Source organism: Benincasa hispida, chromosome 11, assembly GCF_009727055.1.
Source record: "Benincasa hispida cultivar B227 chromosome 11, ASM972705v1, whole genome shotgun sequence".
In the NCBI taxonomy this organism is placed as follows: domain Eukaryota; kingdom Viridiplantae; phylum Streptophyta; class Magnoliopsida; order Cucurbitales; family Cucurbitaceae; genus Benincasa; species Benincasa hispida.
The window spans coordinates 21,535,952-21,558,863 of NC_052359.1; the positions used below are offsets into that span (position 1 = coordinate 21,535,952).

The following is a 22,912-nucleotide window of genomic DNA, read 5'->3' on the forward strand; positions in this document are numbered from 1 at the left end:
ATCTGTAGCGTTACCAGTATAAGGTTTCCCTCCTATATCCATATACTACAGACCATTTTGGTTATCACTCAAGACATGATCCACTTGTATGTCACCATATACATGCTTGAGTCACATACAGATAACCAGAGATTTAATGTTTATTGGTTTGTGGTAAAGCAAATAAAACAAGTAACTGAGCAAAAAAAACAAGATGTGAAGTAAACATCATATATTAACAACACAAGCGTTCGTACAAACTTTTACAAACTATGGGACACGAGACTTTAGGGCATAAACCCCAACAATTTAGAGAGTCGATAAATTTTGCACTGAAAGTGACTCGATTTTTTTTTTTTTTTAATTAATGAACAAATGAGGAAACAACCTCTCAAAATACAAAAAATTTAGATGACTGAGATGAAAGTACCATAACATGACTTGATTTTCACTAGACAAAGATGTAGAACAAGAAGAGAACTCGAGAATAAAACTAATATAACTAGAAGAAGATTCATACATGGGGTTGACAGACGAACTTGGATGATGCTTTCCTTGAGAAAGATAGAGGTCACCTGGCTACTTTGTAACACCAATCACCTTTCCCGAACCCAACTCCTGAAATTCACATAAATTTGAATAAAATTTAGATGCACAATTCAAGTCACTTATAAGTTTGCTTATCGACATCAAGTTACAGCTCAATTTAGAAACCTAAAGAACATTGGAGAGTAGAAGATCATTTGATATGTTATCGACCCTGTTTTTGTAACCTCAGAGAGAGATCCATCTATTATTTGGACCGAGGAATGGTTAGGGTGTGATTTAAACTGATGAAAAATTCTAATGTCACTAGTCATGTGATCTGAGGCTCCATAATCTACATTCCATAATTTTTGTTTATTGTGTTATACAGAGAAGCAAGGCAAGACGATGTTCTGATGAGCAAAACTTATAGACGGTGTAACAGTTTGCTTTGACATGATGTAAGAGACTAATTAATTTAGATTGGGCAATTCAACTGATGATTGAATAGAAACCAAACTAGTTTAACTGAATGAAGTTGTTTCAACCAAACCAAATGACTGAATAGAGGCATAATCAATTGACTATGTAAACTGAACTGAACCGATCTGACAAAACTAAATCGTACTGATGGAACCGGTCTGATTGAACCGAATCGGTATGACTGAACGGGACCATACTAATTGAATCAATCGGCCTTGATGAACCTGTTGTGAAACACGATTGAAACACTAAATGCTGTAAATGCTGAGGAGCAAAGAACTGTCAGGTCGGTGAATTTAAGAGGAGAAGATATTCCCACTAGGCGTCTATAACTCCTTAGATTGGAGTCAAGATGAAACCTAAGGCTGTAACATCTGAAGATCAAACATGCGGCAACAAACTTGATCGCGCAGAGAGCATAACATGGACGTATGGATGCAGATTTGGGTGCACGAATGTAGTAATGTAGATCGGGGCAGGGACGTCGTCAGGCTTGATCGACGGATAGATATGAGTTGTACGGATCTAGGCTTATAGATTTGACGTCGCCGAACTTGGTCGATGGATGGATCTGATGTCATCGAACTTTGTTGATGAATGAAAGCACACAGAGGGACAACAATGGCTGCTGCGACAGTGACTAGGATTAGGATTTTATTTTGTTGGCTCTAATACCATGAAGATTTTTGGAGAAATATTCAATTTTCTCTTATTATTTAAAAGAGGATCCAATAATGGGTAAATATAATATAAGAGGTATTCTAACAAAGGAAACTAATTATAAAAGGAATGAACATTTAACAATAATAATTAAAATAATTATAAATGAGGCCCCATCCTATACACAAATCTACACTTTTTACCTTTTTTTAGGGCAAAAGAGGGATTTCACACCTTCAAAAAGTCCTTTTCTTCAAATAAAAACAAAAACCAACCTGAAGGTCTTTTCAGCCCAATATTTCATGACTTAATCATTGCTTTTAAATAATGCTTATTTTCATAAAGAGACATTTCTGATCCTCAGTCCTCACTGTGAACAGTAGTGATTTCGAGATCCAAATTTCGCAAATGGGTAGAAAGAATTCAAAGAAATGCAAAACGAAAGAAGAAATCGGAGACGATTTTTGCTTCATTTGTAAAGATGGAGGACTGCTCAGATTCTGCGACTTCAAGTGAGTTCCATTACAGTTGAAAATGGCCCATTCCTTGTTTTTTTCATGCAATAATTTTCTTAAGAGAAATGATTCTGCAAGGAAAAAGTATGAAGATGCTGCTGATATTTAGAGAGGAAGTAAGCATGGAAAATTGGGTGAATGGCAAAAAATGAAGTGGAAAATGGAAATGAACAAAAAATAATCTGCTAGTCTGTCTGTTTGTTTGTTCATTCCGTTTCTTCTTTTTCCTTGCATGATCCTGTTTAAATTGAGTTCTTAGTGGTTTAGTTTATGTTTCATTGAATCCCGAGTGGTTACTTGCTTCCACATTGTAATATTCAACGAAAGTTTCTCCTAAAATTATATTGGAAAAGCTCAGAGAAGCTTTTAGTATGATGAATTGATGATCATAATTACTTATTTAGTATACGATAGTAAAAATTTCTAGAATTCTCTACCAAGTTTGGCCATCTTAATTCACGTTATGTCGGTTTATGAATGTTCATGAGTGAAGATGTATGGATGTGATACATTTTTTAATTACCATATTGGTTAGGATTTTGTGTGCATGTTCTGTACATGTCTACTGGGACACTGTTGTTAAAAGCTAAAATTACTTAAAGACCATTCTATTCTGGCTAGAATGTTTGAAGATGTGAGGGAGTAGATTTTTTTTTTCTTTAGTTTTCTGTTCCTTTATATAATTTAAAGGAATTTGGACACTCTTATTTATCCATTTGCATCCTGATGAATATATCTTCAATTGTGGATTTTGATTCTGTATTATCAAGATAGGCTGTAATTATTTAATCGCGTACATAATGATTTCAGAGATTGCCTTAAAGCGTATCACCCTGAGTGTGTTGGAAGGGAAGAATCTTTTGTGGAGTCTGAAGATCGTTGGATTTGTGGTAAGATGCTAATGCGATTATGATTCTAAGAGTGATGATATATATGTCATGTGTGAATTATAGTTTGTTTAAGTTAAGTAGTTGCTAGCAGCTCATCTATTAATATCTTCTTAAAAGTTGCATCTTTTGACAAGGATAGGAATAGAAAGTTCCTGAATCCACTATTGCCTTCTGAGTTCCAAGCCTCCCCCCATTTGAAGTTCCCCAACTTCTAGAGAAATTACTGAATGAGCTTGGTATAATATGGTTCCTGGACATGTTTATATGGGGTCTGTCATTGGCTACTTCAAAATTATGAAATTAACATATCTATAACATGTGGATGGAAGTGGAGCATGAGTCACAATGTGCTATCTGCACAGAATATCTCTCCTGACTCTTGTACTACGCTGTTTCTCTTGTTATGGAAAAGGTGTATGTGTTATTCCACATATTAAATCTACTTTTGCTGCCTTGCCTGTTATATGCTATCTCAAGTCTTTTACATAGTACATGTTAGGATTGTTAGTTAAAGCGAGCAATTCTCAGTTAAATTGTTTTTGTATTATTGTTATGTTGCTGAACTGTATTCAGGTTTATGATTAGAATATTAGTTAGGCTATTATTTCTCTTGGGCTTCTATTTTGAGAGCCTCATTCTGCTCTTGTGAATCAATGAGAAATTACCAATAATGCTCTACTCAAGGATTTTCAGACCCTTCTTGACACGCGTCCTCAACAGATAGCTTCTTCTTCTTTTTCCACATCTACCATGTTTCAGAGACCCTTTGTCCTCCACTCTTCGTTACCCGTTCTTCTGCTTTCAAATGTGTGTAACTACCCTCCTTGGCGCCACCAGATTACTCTAATTCTTCATGGGCACAAGCTGTTTGTATTTACTGACGGGACGAACAGTAGTCTCCATGTTCCTTCTATGTCTGCTAACCTTTTGTCTGTTCATACGCTTTGCCAAGATAACAACTTTACTATCCTTTTTTATGCTAGCTCCTTTGTTATAAGAGACAAAATTACTCATAATATTTGTTTCAGGGTCTATCTAAGATTGTTTTCATCCATTGCCATATGTACCTTTGTCTAGCTCCAACAAGACTATAACTTCTGCCATTGTCTCAACCAAGTTTCTTCTTCACCTTGGCATGCTTGGCTTGGTCACCCTTCTGATAATATTTTACGCAATGTACTGACAGAAGCTAATATTCCGTTTTATTCATTTACTTGTAAATGTTGCCTTCAAAGGACAAATGCATAAACTACCTATTCCTTTGTCTATTTTGCTTTTTTTCCCCTCTTTAATCTTTTACATAGTGCTGCTCGAGGTCCAAGTCCTGAGTCTTACTTTATCAATCACTAACACACCTCCAATGACTACAATATCTAAAGTTGGTATTTCTAAGAAAAGCACCATTTTGCTGCTTCTAATGACTCTAATGCACAATCTTACCCTCCGTTGCAGATGTTGCTGCCGTCTGTCTGGGTCTTTTGTCATTTTCCTTTGCCAACTGTCTGTGTTCTCTTAGTCTACTGACTTTCATCATCCATATTTGGTTCTGTTGTTTTTGTTTTGAGGCTTTTTCTTTGGACTTCTTTGTGAGTCTGCTGGCGCCTCTAGTGTCGTCATCTTCCTAGCATATACATTATAATTTCATTGATAACATACATATTATAATAATTTCATCCGAGCTACAATTGATATGATTTATCCAAAAAGGACAATCTTACTTGAATGGAGTCTGTTCTATGGGTTGTACAACTGTGTCCTTGAGTTCTAAAAAAATTATGGTTTATCCAAAAAGGAGAAATTCTTTCCTTTTATCAGGGATATCACACCATTTAATTTTCCTTTCTGTCTCAGTGTCTTTTAAGACAATTTAGAGTGAAAGACTTTTGAGATCTGTTGGGCATCTTTCAAGTTAACTCTGTCATTGAAGATGAACATTCTTCTCAGCATAGTTGTTCACCGCTTATTGATGATTTATTTGTCCAACCACCAGATTTTCTGCATGCTCCAAAGGAAAACCCAGACATTAGTCATGCATTTAATAGTCAAGGCTTGCATGATCACCCTCAATTACTGCAACAAGGTCTTGAGGATTCAGTTGTCTTCTCAAAGGAACCCTCCTTGTGAACTGCCTGCCTTTCATATTGATCCTAATGCTTGTCCTATTGTCTAAGAGGTGCCTTTTAAGGAAACCCAGATGCCTTTTGGTGATTTTCTTAGGGCTCTTGATTCTTCAAATTCCTTAAGCATTAAAAAGGTGATTTTCTTAGGGCTCTTGAATCTCCAAATTCCTTAAGCGTTAAAGTGGCGATTTTCTCTTTTAGTTCTCTTTTATTTTATTTTTTATATTGCAGCTTATCCAATATCCTGTACTTAATTTTTTTTTTATTCATTTCCTCAAACTCGAGATTAATACTTTGAATCCAGATAGTGTTGAAGAAAATGTTTCATATCTTTTGGTCACTGTTTGTTAAGCAATCAATCGACAAGAATGCTTTTCATCAGATCCTGATTTTGTTCTCATTAAAGGAATCAGTCATTTGCCTGAAGACCCTACACCTTATCATTCTCTTTTCATCAGTGTCATGTTAGGATGATGATTCAATGCAGCATCCAAAGTTAGCTTAAGTAGTGTGGAATCTGTCTTACAATCTATGGAAAATAACATTGATGATTCTGGTTTTAAAGACTCTTTTGCTGACGAGCTAGTTTCATTTTTCAGGAATGTGACAAAGTAGTTCCTCTTTCTCCTTCTTTATAAGTGCCTTTTAAATTTTCTTCTCTTATTGAAACTTGTGGCTTTGATATGCATGAAATTGCTTTCATGATTTCACTTGGAAATTGATTTTCATGTTTGTTAACTCAAGTCTTCAAGGTCTTTGAAAGCTTTCAATTGGTACTTCTGTTTTTCATTTCATTTTATGTATTATTCTTCTTGGATGTTTGGGGTTCAGCTCTGCTTTCTTCTTTGATGGATTTTGTTAGACCTCTAATCACTTGCACATATGTAAGGATGGGTAGAAGGGGGATTTCTTACAATATAGTTAGTTAGGGAGGAAGGCGAGTTTTACCTGAGGAAGCGGGGGAGTACTATGAATGAGTTTATGTAGGGGTTAACGTGAAGGAGGGGAGGCAGGAATTGTGAGAAGGCTTGTGGAGGAGGGCACCGGTTCTCTTGAATTAACTGGGTTATGTTGTTGCTTTTCTTTTGTTCTTAGTCTTACTATTTTCTCTTGTATATCAGGAAGACAGAAGTTGATCTGAACTTGCAATAGAATATCATGACTCTTTTTTTTGAAAAGGAAACAAAACTTTTCATTATCGTAATGAAAAGAGTTATGCTCAAAGCACAAAGAGACATTGAGTAATAAAGATTTAAGAAACAACTAAATATTTAACCAGAAAATCCTAGGATCAGTAGATGCACCTGGTTATCTCAACTAGGTTGACACAACCATAGCACCCTCATCTTGTCCCAATACAAAACAGTCTCATATTGAAATCAAGAGTACATGACTACACTGAAGAAATAAAAGCATTCCAATTAAGACGAACGTCTTGAATAGAATAATCAGCGAAAAACTGTTTGAATATCATGACTCTGATTTTCTTGATTATTTGCTCTTATTATTAGGCCTATTGTTTTCAGAGTTTCTCTGGTTCTCAAATCTACCTTTGGTGCAGTTTCCAAAGTGCAGTGTGTTTTTCTTTTTGGTTTTTGTTTTGTGTGTGTTTTGGGTTTTTAAGGCTCTTTATTTGCTAGGTTTTCTTTGTTTTGTTCAATTAGTGATGTTATGTTCCTTTCTTTGCTCATTGTAGGAGCTTCTTTTCTGTATTGTGTTCTTGATTGGTTCTTTTTTATTTTGATCTGTCCCTATACTATTCCCTTGTAAAATTTCTATCTTTCTCATTAGTCTCTTTTCATTTATTCCATGAAAAATTTCTCTTGTTCAAGCAGGAAAAAAAACTAATGGTTTGTGAAAAGAATTCAAAATGATAGATGTAGGGCCTTGTATAGATTTTGCTGTTGACAAAGCTTGTCAGAAGATGCACTCTCCCACCGATGGACGTTTTACAGTCAAACACATTCCTCAATATCTACAGTGTTCTTCTAACATTGGTCTATCCTCTTTTGCTGTATCTCTTGAGCGAATGGACTTTTGTATGGCGATTAGGCTGGTGACACAATTATGGAACGATCAACAATAGGCTAGTTTATCTTTTGGGCAAAAATCCTATCTCATGGAGTGATATGAAGCAACCTACTGTTGCTCGTTCCTCCATAGAAGCGGAATAATCACTCACTTCTCCTACTGCTAATCTTTGCTGGATTCGACAACATTTGTGTGACTTTTTGAGTGCATACTCTTCATGTTCCAACTGTTTAGTGTGACGATGTCTCAACTATTGCCCTTGATAACAATCCATTGTTTCATGGGGGAACTAAACACATAGCGATTGACTATCATTTTGTTTTTGAGAAGGCTACCTGCAAAGATGTCCAGATCAACTATGTATACACTGTTGATCAAATTGACAATTTGCCAATTTTTTCACCAAACCACTTTCTCACACAAGGTTTCGGTACCTAAGATCCAAACTGAAACTCCTCGATCAGTTTGAGGGAGGCTGCTAGGATTGTTGGTTAAAGTTATTAGTTCTCTGCTGAATTGTTTTTGTATTATTGTTATGGTGGTGTACTGTATTTAGTTTTATTGTTCGAAGATTAGTTAGGCTGTTGTTTCTCATGGGCTTATTAAAGAGCCTCATACTGCTCTTGTAAATCACTGAGAATATTATCAATAAAACTCTGCGAAGGATCAGTTCAGTACATACACATGAAAGTCTCAATAAGACCAGTTTCAGAACTAAATGAGAACCGTGTACTTACTTTTTGTTTGTTTCTTTTTTTACTATATCTAGTAGTCTCTTTTGTTTGCTTGTGCCGTTTATATATTTTTGAGTGTTCTCAAATCATGATGTATATTATGTATCAGACTGGCATTCATGCTTCCTCTGCCGTAAAACCTCAAAGTTCCGTTGTGTTGGCTGCCCACAAGCTGTATGTGGACGTTGCATTTTTAATGCCGAGTTTGTATGTGTTCGAGGCAGTAGAGGATTCTGCAACCACTGTTTGAAGCTCGCATTACTTATAGAAGATGGTAAAGATGCTGACATTGATGGGGTATGCTGTATGCTGACTTGTCTTCTTAGGGAATTTTAGCCTACTCCTTTGCACACGTCAAGTATCCTGAACAATCTCTCTCTCTCTCGCTTTCCCTTTTTGGTTCTGTCCTGTTTTCTTCATTTATTCCAACTAGCAAGACAAACGGAAGAAATGTATTATAAATATTTCTTGAAGAACTTTATTAAAATAAATATTAACCATACAAATACGCGTACGCATATGTGAGCTCAAAGAAAAAAAAAAAGAATTTACATATGTAAAATTCAGCCAAATAATGTAATCCTAATCTGAAAGGTCAAACTTTTTGTAATTTCTTTGATTGTCTGTTTAATAGGATTGCTCACTCTTTTATACTTTGATTTTTTTCCATATGGCTATATTACTTTGTTTTTTTATTAAAAAGGAAAATAATTCTTAAAATGACTTCTTAGTTGAGGCTGTTTCCAACCCAAGAAATTCAGGATGAAAATGGGTTGCATATTATGTGCTTCAAAATTCTAAGCATCTAGTTTTTTCTTGGTAGTTGGAAGAGAGAAGAAAAATTATGATTAACAAGGTACTTAATTATCTTTGTTTTCCTTGTTGGTACTTAATTATCTTTGTTTTCCTTGTTTTCTTGTTATATCAACATGTATTTTGCACCTTAGAGTTTTACGTTTTCTTTTCTCTCCTTCCTTGATTTTTGTGCTATGGACTTGCATAAGCGTTTACTTCATCTAATACTGTCAGGCTTTTGCTTATTCATGGATGTTTTCACATTGTCAAAATATTTGATTCAACCTATGGTTTATGTCATTTATTTGAATGGAAGTCATGAAATCTAATATGTTTGGGGAAAGCTTTCAAGCATATTGAAGGGTGGAAATTTTTTGTGGAAGATCAGTAAGCAATTTTGTGATTATAACTTCCTTTGGTAGTTAGAAATAGATGGAGATCGGTTTTCGAAATTCCCTCCCTTTTTCTTCTTCTCTTTCTCCTTTTTCCCCCATGTTTGTCTTGATTGTGTTTACTCTATTTAGTCATATTTCTCTAGTTTTTTAATTGATAGATCTTGTTTCTTCTTATTTAGTTGAAATTAAGATCTCTGGTTTGGAGCTTCATCATTTATAGAGATATAGAGTGAGATTAACTCAATTAAGTAGATGGATCTTTGGCCTTCAGTTTCATCCTGAAATAATCCTTCTTGAATTGCTTGGTGTATGTGATGTAGGGGTATTCTTAGGATTCCATTATTGTTTTGTCTATTAGTTGACTTTGGTCTTTTTTCCCTTTAGTTGTTAGTTTGGGTTAATTTGTCAAGTCTTTTATTTGATTAGCTGCTGAATTTTTTTTAGAACAGAAAGAAAGCTTGATATTCATTGCAACAATCCAATTCAAGCTTTTAAAAGAACCAACAAAAAAGCAGATAACAAGAGAGAGAGAAGAACCACCTTAAAACTTAAGTTAATTAGCAAAACTAATAAATTATTTAAGCCAGTAGGTTGCCGGTTGTAGTCAGCCTATTTAAAGGGTTGTACTTTCAGTTTTTGGCATCAAGAATAAGCATTCAGTCTTCAAGATTTACTCCAAAATTCCAATCTTCATCTGTATGTTGATGTGATATTTCTATTTATTTTATTCCTTCATGAACTTGCTTTAATATTTAGTTAACCTTAAGACTCTAAATAGCTCCTTAAGGGAGTGTATGGCACGAGTTGAACTTTTATGTTGCAGGATAATAACTTGAGCCTATTTTTGGTATCTAGCTTTGCTTATCCTAGGTTGTGTGTTTATTATTCCAATAGGCTATATAAAATTTCTTGTTACTTAATCCCAAACATGTGATATGCACCTTTCAGAGTACAGACTAAACTTTACAAATTGTAAACCCATGAATTTAGCATATCCCATGGGTTCCCTACTTTTAAATTTCTATGTTCTATTCCTTTTGGTAATGCAAACACAGATTACAAAAACATAGGCTTTCCAACTCCAAAATTTGTAATTCAAACATCTCCCGAGTGTCTAAGCCCTAAGGGATGGGACAGGTTGATATAGCTGGAATCTTTGTATGACCGCATAACCTCCCAGCAGACACTGTATGCCTAGATATTCATATATTTTTTGCCACAATTGCACTTTTTTTTGTATCGACGGACAGTTGTTGTGGCTATAAAACATTGAGAATGGTAGTCATGTTTAGCAAACACTCCTCCATGAGTGGACCGAAAGTTAGATAAGGACAACAAGGACAAATTTGTAGAGATAGGGCATCAACACCTTGATCATTGGTCTTGGAAGGTTGAAGGTTTAGACTTTTTTAGTGAGCCCAAACAGCATCACAAGAGACCCTTATCCGGGGCAGTATTTAGCACATGCTTTAGTGTCATCTAGTTTTGAATTTCTTAACCAAAAACCAACTTTCATTAATGAAAGTACAAATAGAGACCAGCAAAAAGGAAGTGCCTAACCAACAAATGGAACATAAAAGACAGGTAGAATTGAAAAAGAAAGAACTGTGGCTGCTGGTGATATTAAAAACAAATGGTAGTTACGTAAGAGTTTTGAGTATGAACCCAAAGAGAGATGTTAATGTTGAAGATTTAATTTCACGGCTTATTAACCTAAGTTTTCTGGATTCATTGGTGATTTAACAGCTAAAAAGTTTTAAGCCCCACATCTCTTCTCTCAACCTAAGTTGAAATATCGTTCTCTTTCTAATAATAAAACATGCCACAAATTGCAAAAAACCAGCTTGATGCAACATATGATTTTTTTTCTTGAAATGTGGGATCGTCAACTTTCACATTTTAGAGGAAAGGTGAATCCCATACTTGCAAATACTTGATGCCACTTGGCCCGAGGGTAACATTTTTACCCCTTAAATTTATAATTCCCGGACCATTTTCTTCACAATATCTTGACTTTTGACACTAAACTCCACCAAACAAAAACAAGACAAAGATTAATGTTATTCATCTTGCCATTTGCCTAAAGTTGCATCAAGTGGTTTCCAATCAAACCTTGAATATTATACATTTCCAAATTCCATTTTTTGTCTCAATTCCCTAACTTTCATGGATGTGCAAGGCAGTTATATCTCTGGTGTGGTCATTCCAACATTATTGCTTCCTTTTGATTTTCTTATGACTTACCTCTATGCTTGCTGATTTGCAGACAAAGGTTGACTTTAACGATCGTGAAACTTATGAATGTCTATTTAAGGAATACTGGGAACTGATGAAGAAAAAAGAGGGTTTGACAGCAGAACATGTCCATACAGCGAGTAACTTATTGAAGAAGGGAAGGAATTACAGGTGTGACTTCAATTCAAATGAAATTGAGGAATCAGAAGAAGACACTGATGAATATGAACTATCATCAGACTATGAAGAGTTGGTGTATACAGAAGAAGGGCATGCACTGGTTAAAAAATGCAAAAGAAGAAAGGAGAAGCTAGGCTCAACGAGAAAAAAGATGAAATCAAGTAACAAGGAGTTCATTGGATGGGGGTCAAAACCAGTGATAGACTTTCTTTCAAAAATTGGAAAAGATACAAGCAAAAAGTTAACACAGCATGATGTGGCTTCTATTATTACTGCCTATTGTAAAGAAAACAAGCTCTTCCATCCTCAAAAGAAGAAGAGGATTCTTTGTGATGCCAAACTACAATCTGTTTTTGGAAGGAAAATAATGAATGTAAATAGTGTAAACAAACACCTAACTGCTCATTTTGCTGAAAACATGGAGGAATCATCGGAGGATGAGAGCACGAGTAGTATGGAAAAGGATGATAATTCTATAATGGCTTGTAAAAGGCAGAGGAAGTTGGGCTCAGACAGAAAACCTGCTGAACAGAACCCATCAGATATGTCACATAATTGTTCTGCTGCTATTATTGCAGCAAACATCAAACTAGTCTATCTGAAAAGAAGTCTAGTAGAGAGGCTTTTGGAAGACAAAGAATGTTTTGAAGGAAAAATGATGGGAAGTTTTGTACGAGCTAAATCTGATCCCAATGACTATTCACAGAAAAATTCTTACCAGTTGCTACAAGTTACAGGTAATGAACTATATCTGTTGCTTAGATTAGTGATTAAATTTAAGAAAATGTCTGTAAGCTCAATCTTCAAGGCATCTAACCCTAGAACAAAATCAAATAAAATCCCAGAACATTTAGGGAGTAAAAAGATTTAGCAAATCATGGAAAATAAGACTAATTAAAATATCTTAAGGTATTTGGTCCAAAAATGCCGTGAGAGAGAATCCTAAAGACCAAAATTACATCCCAGATTAAAAAAGAAAACAAATAAGGGAAGTAGGGTAGGCGGCTAGGGCCAAAGATAGGGAAGGGGTGTGCTGGGGCAGGCTGAGTGTTGGTGATGTGCTCTGGGCATTGGGCAGCATCTAAGCACATTGTGCAAGTGCACATATGGACGCGTGCAAGGTAGAAGTATATGCAAGTGTTGCTGGTGATGTAGTGCCAGTTGCCAGGTGGACACATGCACGTTGAGGGGCATGTGAAATGTGAAGCAAGGCTGCTGGTGCATGAGTGATATCATTGTGAGGTTATTGGGAGGTTGGCATGTGCAGGGGCTTGCATGTCGTGAGGTTCCCTACAAGCGCAGGCATGCGTACTGTTGGGTGGTACTAAGTGTGAGGCATGCTGGCCATTGCTTGGCTGCATGATTGCGCCTTGGTCCTCCTTCTCTCTTGAGTCATTTGCTTTGATTCTCCTTGTCCTTGGTGTGACTATGTGAGGTTGGTTATCTATGATCAGTTCACATCAAATGGGGAGTGAGTGAGATGGAAGAGACGGACAACGAGACATGGAGAGAATATGATGGAAAAAGAGGTAGAGAGAGAAGTGTAAAGGAGAGTGAGATGGAGACAGACAACGAAAGAGACGGAGAGAGAATATGATGGAAAGAGAGGTAGAGAGAGAAGTGTGAGGGAGAGAGAATATGATGGAAAGAGAGGTAGAGAGAGAAGTGTGAGGGAGGGTGACGTGGAGGGAGAAACCGATATAAAGAGAGGTTGAGTAAATGACTACAGTCAGAAGCAACAGCCAGCAGTTGGAAAGTTGGTAGTTAGTTTATTGTCTGAAATTAATTTTTTTTTATCTGATTTCATGGTGAAATTAATTTGGTTAAATAACAGAATATATTTTCCTTTCATGGATTAGTTGTTCTTCATGCTCATGCATACTTCATTGGCCCATCATGAAACTTATCATTGAATTATCACCATTGAATTTTCACCTACAATGACTACACCAGGTGAACAAAATTTGATAAATCAAGTTGTGGCATCAGATATTTATTTATTTTCAGTTTGTAGGCACTAAGTGAAGCATTTTAAGAGGAAGGTCCAGCTCGTAGTGTGATGTACCTTCATTTAAAATGTTCTTTTCTTTTCCCTACTGGAAAAACTTGTGCCTTACTTTTGTCAAGATTAACAAAATGAGCTTTCCAAAATTATTTCCATGCACCTTAGATACCTATGGAACTGTGTTCTGTCATTCCTTTCTGTTGCTGGAACTGATTGACCTTTGGTATTGCATATTGAAGTGCTGCTGGTGATTTAAAAAATTACCGTGCTTTGCTCTAAACCTTTTTCTGCACCATCACAGGCATAAAGATAGATTCGAGCAACACTGGGAAACAGGGAATTCTCCTGCAAGTTGCCAATAGACTAGACTATATACCAATCTACAATTTATCAGATGATGACTTTTTTGAGGTAGCAAATACATCATTGCTTAATTTGTTTCGTCTTTTGAGAAAATTCATATCCCACTGTTGAGAGTAATCTTCAGTTCCCACACGATGTTTTATGGAAAAGTGCCTTTTTGGTTCCCAAGTTATTAGGAATATGTGTCTTTGGTTGCTATAGTTTTAATTTGGTCATTTTGGTTCCTCACTTTTGAAGAATAGATTTAAATGGACCCTCTTTTCATTAATTAGATATTTTCTATTATATTAAAGAACAATAACAATATATTTTTTTTTTTGAGAGAAACAATAACAATAATTAAACTAATTAAACTAGTAATTAAAACTCTCTCTTTCCTTTCCCTTACCCAGCCCCCACCTCCACCGGCAACCCCTTTTTCTTTCTCTTCCTCGTCTTCCTCGTCTTCCTTCATCGTCATTCACCTCTTCCTTCATCCTCATTCTTCTTCCTCATTAACCACAAACAAATCATTACATTCCTCAGTTTCCCCACCATCCAACTTCAACTTGAAGCTTTCTTCCACCATGAACTCCAGCTCCAGCATGTACATGACTGTTTTCTGCTCGCATTTCCATAGTCCATTAGAGCTAGCCGGCTCGCTGTTAACTTCTCAGGCAACAGTTTGAGTCTTTTTCCCTTACCCAGCCCCCACCACCGATCTTCATCTTCAAGATTAATGGAATGTTTTGTTTGTAACATAGGGAAGAAGAATGAGATGAAGGAAGAGGAGGAAGAAGAGGAGGAGCTAAAAAGGGGACCCGGAGGGGGTGGGGGTTGGGTAAAAGGAAAGGGGAGAAAAAGTTCTTTTTCTCTTTAATTACAAGTTCAATTATTATTATTTTATTAAATATAATAAAAAAATCTAATTAATGAAAATAGGGACCTTTTAAACTTATTCTTCAAAAGTGAGGGACTAAAAGGGCCAAATTGAAACCATAGGGGCCAAAGGCACCTATTTCTGAAAACTTGGGACTAAGAAGGTACTTTTCCCGTGTGTTATTTATAAGATTTTCTAGTCACATTTGAAATTTGAAAATTCAGCAATGGCTCTAATGTCTTCTTCTGGGACAGGGATCTATCGAAGTTGCTTTGCACTTCGTGACTGTAGATCTTGATTTATGATCTCTTGATAAGAAGAGAAAGAGTTTTTCCTAATTTTAACAAATTTCGGTGTTTACTATGAAGTTTCTTGTGATAAAATAACAAGTTCCCTCTACTTTGTGCCAAAGCTGACAATTATGTATTGCCACTTCTTTGTTTCTTACAAATCAATAAATCAGAATTGAAAACCATTCGTAGAATGCTAATCACCATGCTTAGGTATGGTTTTGATCCGGTGAATTGGGTGGCATCAAAGAATCGAACAGTTCTAGTGAAGTTGCGTTGGAAGGATTTCTCTGCCAGGAGAAACTTCCTCCTTTTTAACGTTCTGCTTGTAAAAGAGGCCTACTGCTTATATTGAAATATAAGACAAATTTGGGGAAATTTTGACCAGGTGTCTAGTATTGCAGGAAGAATGCGAGGATTTGCACCAGAGAGTGAGAAATGGCCTGCTCAGACAGCCCACACTGGTAAGGCTGTAGACGTTTTGAAGCATATGCTTGAACTAATAGAAAATTATTTAATTGGAAATTTTTTGTGGTGGCTTTCGGTTATTGAGAGTAAATTCTCGGTTGAACAAGTCACTGTTTTTCAAGGACATTATAGTAATAGCTTCATGAAGTATCTTGCCATGTGGCTGATGGTGAGACGATTTTATGAATGACCAAATACCAATAGCAATCATTACAATGACCTATTCTATCCTAAAATTTTCCTCAGATTTATGGTAGCATGTTCTGTTAATAATTATTGACAAGGATATCCATCTGTATACCAAATAATCTTCATATCTCACAACTTTAGTAAAATTAAAAAAATAAACAAAGATCCAAACAGTCAAGTTTTTTGAAAACCTCTGCAATTAATGCTCTGAATTCAAATTTGGTGACAAATTTGAATTCTACAACCTTCAAAATCTCTTATTCAACAGTAAATATGTGCTGAATCACTATTGAAAGGAAACTGGAATATTCTTTATGTCCTCCAAAATCTTCATGATCTATGTCTAATTTCCATGTTCTAAATGTCTTTTTACCAAACATCATTATCTTTCAAGAGTGTTTATACTGGTATTTCACAAGTTTAACAATGAGAATGAACCTGAGAAGTTCCTGCACCCTCTCTATATTGATATCTTGTTTGTCACCTCATATGTAAATTCCTGTGCATATTCTGTACATTTATGCAACAAATTGATCTAGAAAACGTCTGAGCTTAGTTCTTACCTAATCTTATTTGTTTGGCCTTTTACAATGTTGAGCATCACAGTGGCATAATGGTCAAAGCTCGTAAGTAGGGTGTTTTAATTGAGTCTGCATACTCTCTTAATTTCATACCTATCTTATAATTTAATATTCCCGTACTAGGAGCCTACATCTTTCTTGAAGAACTTCTTTTCTTGCTAAGGTCAGAGGGATTATTCAAAATGCACATTTTTTTACTTGTATCCTTAAACATAAGTCCTCTTTTTCCCTTCAGGAGGAGCTTTGTGAGAAGGCAAAAAGTCTGCATGAGGACATCATAAAACATGTAGGGTAAACTGTTATTAAATTAAAGCAAATAATTGTTTTCAGCTATAAGTACATTCAACTGGTTTGTATTTCTTTTACTGACAGTGGATTCCAAAAGAGCTGGCTAGATTGCAGACATGTATTGATCATGCAAATGAGAAGGGATGGAGAAGAGAATATCCTATCTGGATTCACTTTATATGATATATGTCATTTTGGAGTGGCTAAAACTAAAATTACGACAATGACTTATTTTGGAAGAAATATAAAATTTAAGTAGACTTTCTAATTGGTGCCATTTTAATTTAATGTGGTCCTTTATAATGGGGGTTGCAATCACGATACCTCAGTTTATCCTTTCCTCGTTGGACTTGAACACCCATAGTGCCATCTAATATATAAGCACTTAAAGAAAGGCAGAAAAGAAAGAAAGATGGCATACAATTGGGATGAGAGGATAATCTTTACAACCTCTAGACAGGACAGAACAAGGAAATATCTAAATTGTGTATCCATGAGTCGAAATCACCTAGGATATTGGATTCTAACAATAATATCATTGTCTATTGAGTATACCTTATGTCTACCGTTCAAATCATTCTTATATATATTATTTTGGCTATAAAGTTGTGTTTTATTATTACTCATTTTATTAAAAAGATGACAACACTGATAATACTAACGCCATAGTACGAAAACATACAGACATGGCTTTGCCTAACCATCTACTTCATTTTCTGCTTGGATCCATTTCATGCTGTCAGGAAATTTTCATGTGGATTGAACCAAGCTGGATTTTTTTTCCCCAAAACTTTTAAGGATAATAAGTTGCCTTAACCTTTGCTTTGTATAAACATTGTTTGAGTACATGGAAAAAAGAATTCTACTTCAAGAGCCATCAGAACAAGCGCGGTTGATACATGAGCTTCCAAAAGTGATAGCAGATATTCCCGAACCCACGTTTGAGGATTTGCTAGAGAAGGATGAAGTAAATCATGTGCTTGTTGATAGAAAAGACGGCAGAAAAGCTGCCACAGGTCAGTGATCTTTGTCGTAGTTAAGTGGTCTTTTTTTGGTTTTTTTTCTTTTTTGGTCGGGCTTGTTCAGATACTCACTTTTACCTTTGGAAAAGTTCACTTTTGGTTGTCTCTTCTATCGTAGTTGATGCATGGAATTTAAGAGCCATTGATCCGTTGAATTTAGTTTGTATTATGATTCAGGCCATGGCATTCTATTTTCTGCCTCTGAAGTTGGGCGTGCCTTTTTCTATCCTTAGTGCTGCCTATTTAGATTCTACTGTTTATATAACCGTACGTCCCTATTTTCCTAGTGAACATCTTCGTTTATTTTTTCCTTTGTAGTTGGTTCAATCCTTTGAACTTGTGGGTTGTAATTTGGAGATGAGTCTTTTGATAGGTTATTGGTTTTTCTTGGAACTAAGACATTTTTCTGGTTTCTCCTTCACTTAACTCATAACACTGACTGGTAGAACATAAGGAGCCATCAGTGTTGATCGGGGCTCAAGTCTGGGTTTGCTCCCTGAATCTGCCGCAGCTGGGTCTTAGATGGGTATTAGAGCTGGTCGGGCTGCTGTTAAAGGGTGTACATGCTGTTAAAGGGTGTAGCTGCTGGTGGTTTTAGTTTGCCAATCAAGAGTGGTTGACTCTGATCTCGTGTGAGCCACCAGAAATAGGGAAACATTTTCATTCAATTGAATAATATGATAAGAAATACTTCTCCATTCTGCCTAAAGCACTGAGATATTCTTGGTACAGAAGGAAAACGAAAACCTTCCAAGTCCTAACTAATAACAAACACGAGAGATATAGCTGCTTAATTACGATCATGTAAGTTACAATGGTGTTCATTAGAGAGATGATCCACCACCATGAGTTTCTAGGGGAATTGTGTCCTTAGGGGATGGCTCTTTTAGTAGCCTTTTCTAGGCTAAACTCTTCAGCTTCAAGGAACTCACCTTGAGGGAAGTAAAAGTAATCCTCCTCAAACCAATGGATGGAGTCAGGCAGCTAACTGGCGTGAGGGGTGTACCTAAGATATTTCTTTGGGTAGGGGGGAGGTCTGCTAGTTGCAATTTTGCAGGAGAGGAATAATAGAATTCTTAGAGAGACCGAGTGATAGGGTGAAGAGGTTTGGGAGGTAGTTTAGTTTAATGCCTCCTAGTGGATGTCAGTCACTTGGTATTTTTGTTATTGTGAGCTTGATCTTGTTCTTTCGGCTTGGAGTTTTTTTTTAGTTAGGTGGGACTCCTTTTGTTGTGGATTATTTTTTGTATATCCTTGGGGTGTTTGGAGCAAGGAGTGGAATAGTGAGCTCCAAAGAGTTATGAAATCTAGGGAGTTCTAAACTTTTGGGACCCACATTCTAAGGAGTTGATAAGGTATAAAATTGATGTATTTTAGTAGTAGGACCCACAAACTCCTTGGGCCAAACAATGAGTGGATTTCACAACTTCTACTTTCCAACTCCTACTTGTCAACTCCTTGGGTCAAACGCACCTTATATATTGAATATTCTATCATTTCTTTCAATGAAAGCACGTTTGTTTTTTAACTATCATGGATTGACCTAGTGATAAATAGGGATATGACCTTGATAAAGGGCTAAGAGGTCATGGTTCAATCCATGGTGACACCTAAATGGCGTAGGGCAGGTGGGTTGCCCAAAAAGAAATGAAAGTACTTTTTTAAAAATAATAACAATAATAAACCTTCTGCTGCTTATAAAATCCATCAGTTGCTCCTATTTCACAGTTGCCCATGGCAGAGCCGCACCCCCTACTTTTACCAAGTTTTTTTTTTTTCCTCAAGGAAACAAACTTTTATAAGATGAAAAGAGTCTAATGCAAACATAAAAAGGACAATCCGAATAGATAGAAAAAATTAAACTATTCAAAGAAGATGAAAGCACTCCAAATCAAACAAATATCTTGCACCGAAAAATTAGAAAACAACTTGGAAGGAGAACACCAAGTGAATGCATTAAGTCTTGCAACTTCATAACGAATGAGCCACGTGGGTGATTTTTCATGAAAAACCCTTTGGTTCGAACCAAATTCCAGCAAGCAAATCTTTGACCACGATAGCCAAAGTAAAGTAGAATGAAGCCTTCATCACAAGACTTCCCAATCTTTGAATGACATTCTCTCAGTGAGAATGAAAGGAAGCAAATAAATCCTTCAACGTGCCATAGATAACCCACTTTCACCAAGCTCTTTAACATTGACAATTGAAATGGACAGAATCAAGCTACATTCTAGGTGTCTGAATCAACCCTTCTAAGAAAAACGATTCTCGTGGTATTAATTTAGTGGGCATGTCTAAAGAAGAAAGCTAGCGACATAGCAACTTCATTTTCATTTCTGCTTTCAGACAAGGTGGGGTTTTCAGGGGTGATAAAGCCTCAAATTTGTACAATTTAGGGGGCAGTCAGCTCTGTAGGGGGCAGAGGAATGTGTAATGGGGGGAAGAGGGAAGAGGGAGAAGTACGTTAGTTGAGAAAATAAGAATCTCCAATCTAGGAATGAATGAGGCCTCTCATATCTGTCTTCTACTGTTTAGTTTCAGTGAATGAGAAATTGTCATTGATACTCATCAGAAAGTATAAAAATTGGTTTGGATGGTGATTGTGATTTATCCTCAACAGAGCAAGAAGAGATATAAAGAAGCTCTCCAATGGACTGGCATTGAAGAAAAGGATAGTGATTACTCAACCTTTAGGCAAGCAGCTCCATCTAAAGCTTGAATGAAATCCAAATCATTAATATGTGGCCTTGTAGGTACTCCTTAATACCTGAGCCTATTAATTCCTCTCAAGCCATTATAACCAAGAAATTATCAAAATTCAAGGGATATCCTGTCAACAGTTGCAACTGACTGTTCTGAATATTCTTCTGTTAGCACCACCACCATTTCAGCACAAACAAGCTAAAATTGGAACAATATAACTTCTTCATGTTATGAGCCAAAATAAACTACAATCTTGCTGACTCATATTTGTAATTCTTTAATGAATATTTATTGTATTGCATCTTGGTGCTTAGGAATTGTCTTTTTCTCTCAATGTACTAATGAGCATTCTCCGTTGGAAAGCCTTCAAAAGGAATGTATTTTTAATAATTTTTGCTGTTTCGGTCCAATCATTAGGCTACAGACTTTTTATGAGTTCTTAATTGGTTGTAATGGATTTATTTGTTTTTGTTTTATTTTTATTTCATTGTACTTTGACTTTGAGCATTAGTCTCTTTTCATTTTGTCAATGAAAATGATTCAATAATTAGTTCGAGACAAGAGCTTCAGTGAATTTAGAAATATTTTTAATTCATTATTTTCATTATGCAATCTGTATATGATAAATAATAATAATGATAATCAAGGGTCTCACAAATGCACGTCTCCAAGGGTAGGCCGTGTTAAATGTTGGTCGAAGAATAACAATAACAGAAGGCAGGCCTCAAATGCAACTGAACTATCACTCATTTGAATTTTGGATCATGTTCTAATTTTTGAGATCAATATATGTGCAAAATTGCTTTAAAAGAAGGATTTGAATAGATATTGTATGAGTGCAAGTGTTTGTTTGAGAACAAGACTAGATTTCCTTTGACTTCAAATGCTTATTCACCAACAGTGTTCTAATTAGCATCAAACATCAATATTTTAGCTCAACCTTTTTGGTGATAAATTTAACTAACCATGTTTTGATTTTCTTGCTTTATCCCTCAGCTGCTGAGGTAGAAGAATGTCTGATTGGCGTACGGAATATCTCAGAGAAGCAGCAACAATCTGAAGTATCTACTTGTAAAGATTTCGCTAAAAAATCTTGCATCTCAGCCGTGGAGTTTCAAACTCGTGATGAGCAGCATCAATCCATTCTGCCAAAGGAGCATGTATGTTCCAATCCTTCCTGGAACAATATTCAAAGTGAGTCTATCAATGTTCAAGAATCAAAGTTGAAAAATAAAAATGCTTCTGAAGTTCAATTGTCGAAGTTGAAAAAAAAATTTGATTCTGAAGTTCATTTGATAGAATCGAAGTTGAAAAACAAAAAGGCTTCTGAAGTTCAGTTGATAGAATCAAAGTTGAAAAACAAAAATGCTTCTGAAGTTCAGTTGATGCAGTCAAAGTTGAAAAACAAAATTGCTTCTGACGTTCAGTTGGTAGAATCAAAGTTGAAAAACAAAAATGCTTCTGACGTTCAAATGGTAGAACCAAAGTTGAAAAACAAAAATGCTTCTGAAGTTCAGTTGATTGAACTAAGCGACGATGATGAGGACTTGAGGGTTGAAGAAAAAATGCAGAATTTAGAGAATCCAAATGTCTCCATGTGGTATTGTGCAAGTCCTCAAGGCGAGACAAGGGGACCGTTGCCAATGTCGTTATTGAAGCAATGGAGGGACAGCAGCTCATTTGAGTTGAAATGCAAGGTTTGGAAGAGTGATCAGAGCTCACAAGACGCAATCCTTTTAAGTGATGCCATTCGGTTGCTTTTCCCTGAATAAATTGTGGACTGCTAATATATTTTTGCATCAACTCAATGTCTATATGATGCAAAACTACTGTACAGTTAGAATTGTAAATGGTAGTAAAGAAGGGAAACTGTTGCTGCTTAGTGCTTTCAATGGAAGCTCTTTTTTGACAAGAACAAATCATTTTGTGTGAGATATGAAAATCAGAATTGGTATTTATCAACCATAGCCAAGGGATTTCCAGACTTTCAGCTATGTTGAACATGAGGAGATGAAAAATGTGTTTACACTGCCCTTGAAGCCTTTATACATTTGAATGTTATTTTCATTTTTGCCAAAAAAAAAATCTTGGAAATATGTTACATAATCTGATGATAGCAATAGGCCTTTTAGGCTATAGCAAAAGGAAAAACAATTAGAAGATTTAACCAAAGTATTTAGAGACTAATAAAATTTTGATACTTCAATGACTGGTTTAAAGCAGAGTTTAATTAACCTCTCTCTAGATCAGCTGAACATTGAAGTATTAAATGCCATTTTGAAGTTTATTTGGAGAGTATAATTTCATCATATCTATCTCTTGAGAGTTTCTTTAATTCAAGTTTTTAGAAGTATTTTTATTTGTTTATTAAGATTTTACAGAACACTTCATTAGCTATGCTAAATACATTTTAATTAATAATTTTTCCATAGGTACTTGTACAGATTTTATTTTTTTAAAAAATATTTTTTCCACAAGTTATTTCAAACACACTCTTAAGGGACTGTTATGATCAAGCGGTGAGATACAAAACATGTTCTGAAAATGAGCCCACAAATAATTAAATTCGATGAGATAAGATAATGAGTCTCCAAACACTGAG

General features: G+C 35.7%; 1 protein-coding gene across 4 annotated transcripts; it reads left to right on the forward strand.

The window, feature by feature from the left end:
• The first annotated feature begins 1,973 nt into the window (after positions 1-1,973).
• On the forward strand, positions 1,974-22,300 carry LOC120091285 (uncharacterized protein At5g08430-like). 4 transcript variants are annotated; one of them, XM_039049248.1, is made up of 11 exons: positions 1,974-2,159; positions 2,973-3,052; positions 8,047-8,234; positions 11,394-12,279; positions 13,849-13,958; positions 15,464-15,523; positions 16,533-16,583; positions 16,670-16,740; positions 17,420-17,601; positions 21,307-21,504; positions 21,610-22,300. In XM_039049248.1, exons 1-11 carry the CDS (start codon positions 2,056-2,058, stop codon positions 22,080-22,082), a joined length of 2,403 nt encoding a protein of 800 aa, XP_038905176.1. In that variant the 5' UTR covers positions 1,974-2,055; the 3' UTR covers positions 22,083-22,300. The 4 variants fall into 4 exon arrangements, with proteins under 4 accessions (XP_038905176.1, XP_038905175.1, XP_038905178.1 ...); XM_039049250.1 differs by adding an exon at positions 5,043-5,306 and having other exon boundaries at positions 2,134-2,159; positions 8,047-8,211; positions 21,307-22,300; XM_039049247.1 differs by having other exon boundaries at positions 21,307-22,300.
• Positions 22,301-22,912: the final 612 nt, after the last annotated feature.

What these genes read in the sequence shown, in the direction of transcription:
- LOC120091285 (XM_039049247.1), top strand. Translation starts at nt 2,056, where the DNA reads ATGGGTAGAAAGAATTCAAAGAAATGCAAAACGAAAGAAGAAATCGGA. An exon ending in CAGATGATGACTTTTTTGAG is followed by an intron (nt 13,959 to 15,463) that starts GTAGCAAATACA and finishes CTAGTATTGCAG; the next exon opens with GAAGAATGCGAGGATTTGCA. An exon ending in TGCTCAGACAGCCCACACTG is followed by an intron (nt 15,524 to 16,532) that starts GTAAGGCTGTAG and finishes TTTTCCCTTCAG; the next exon opens with GAGGAGCTTTGTGAGAAGGC.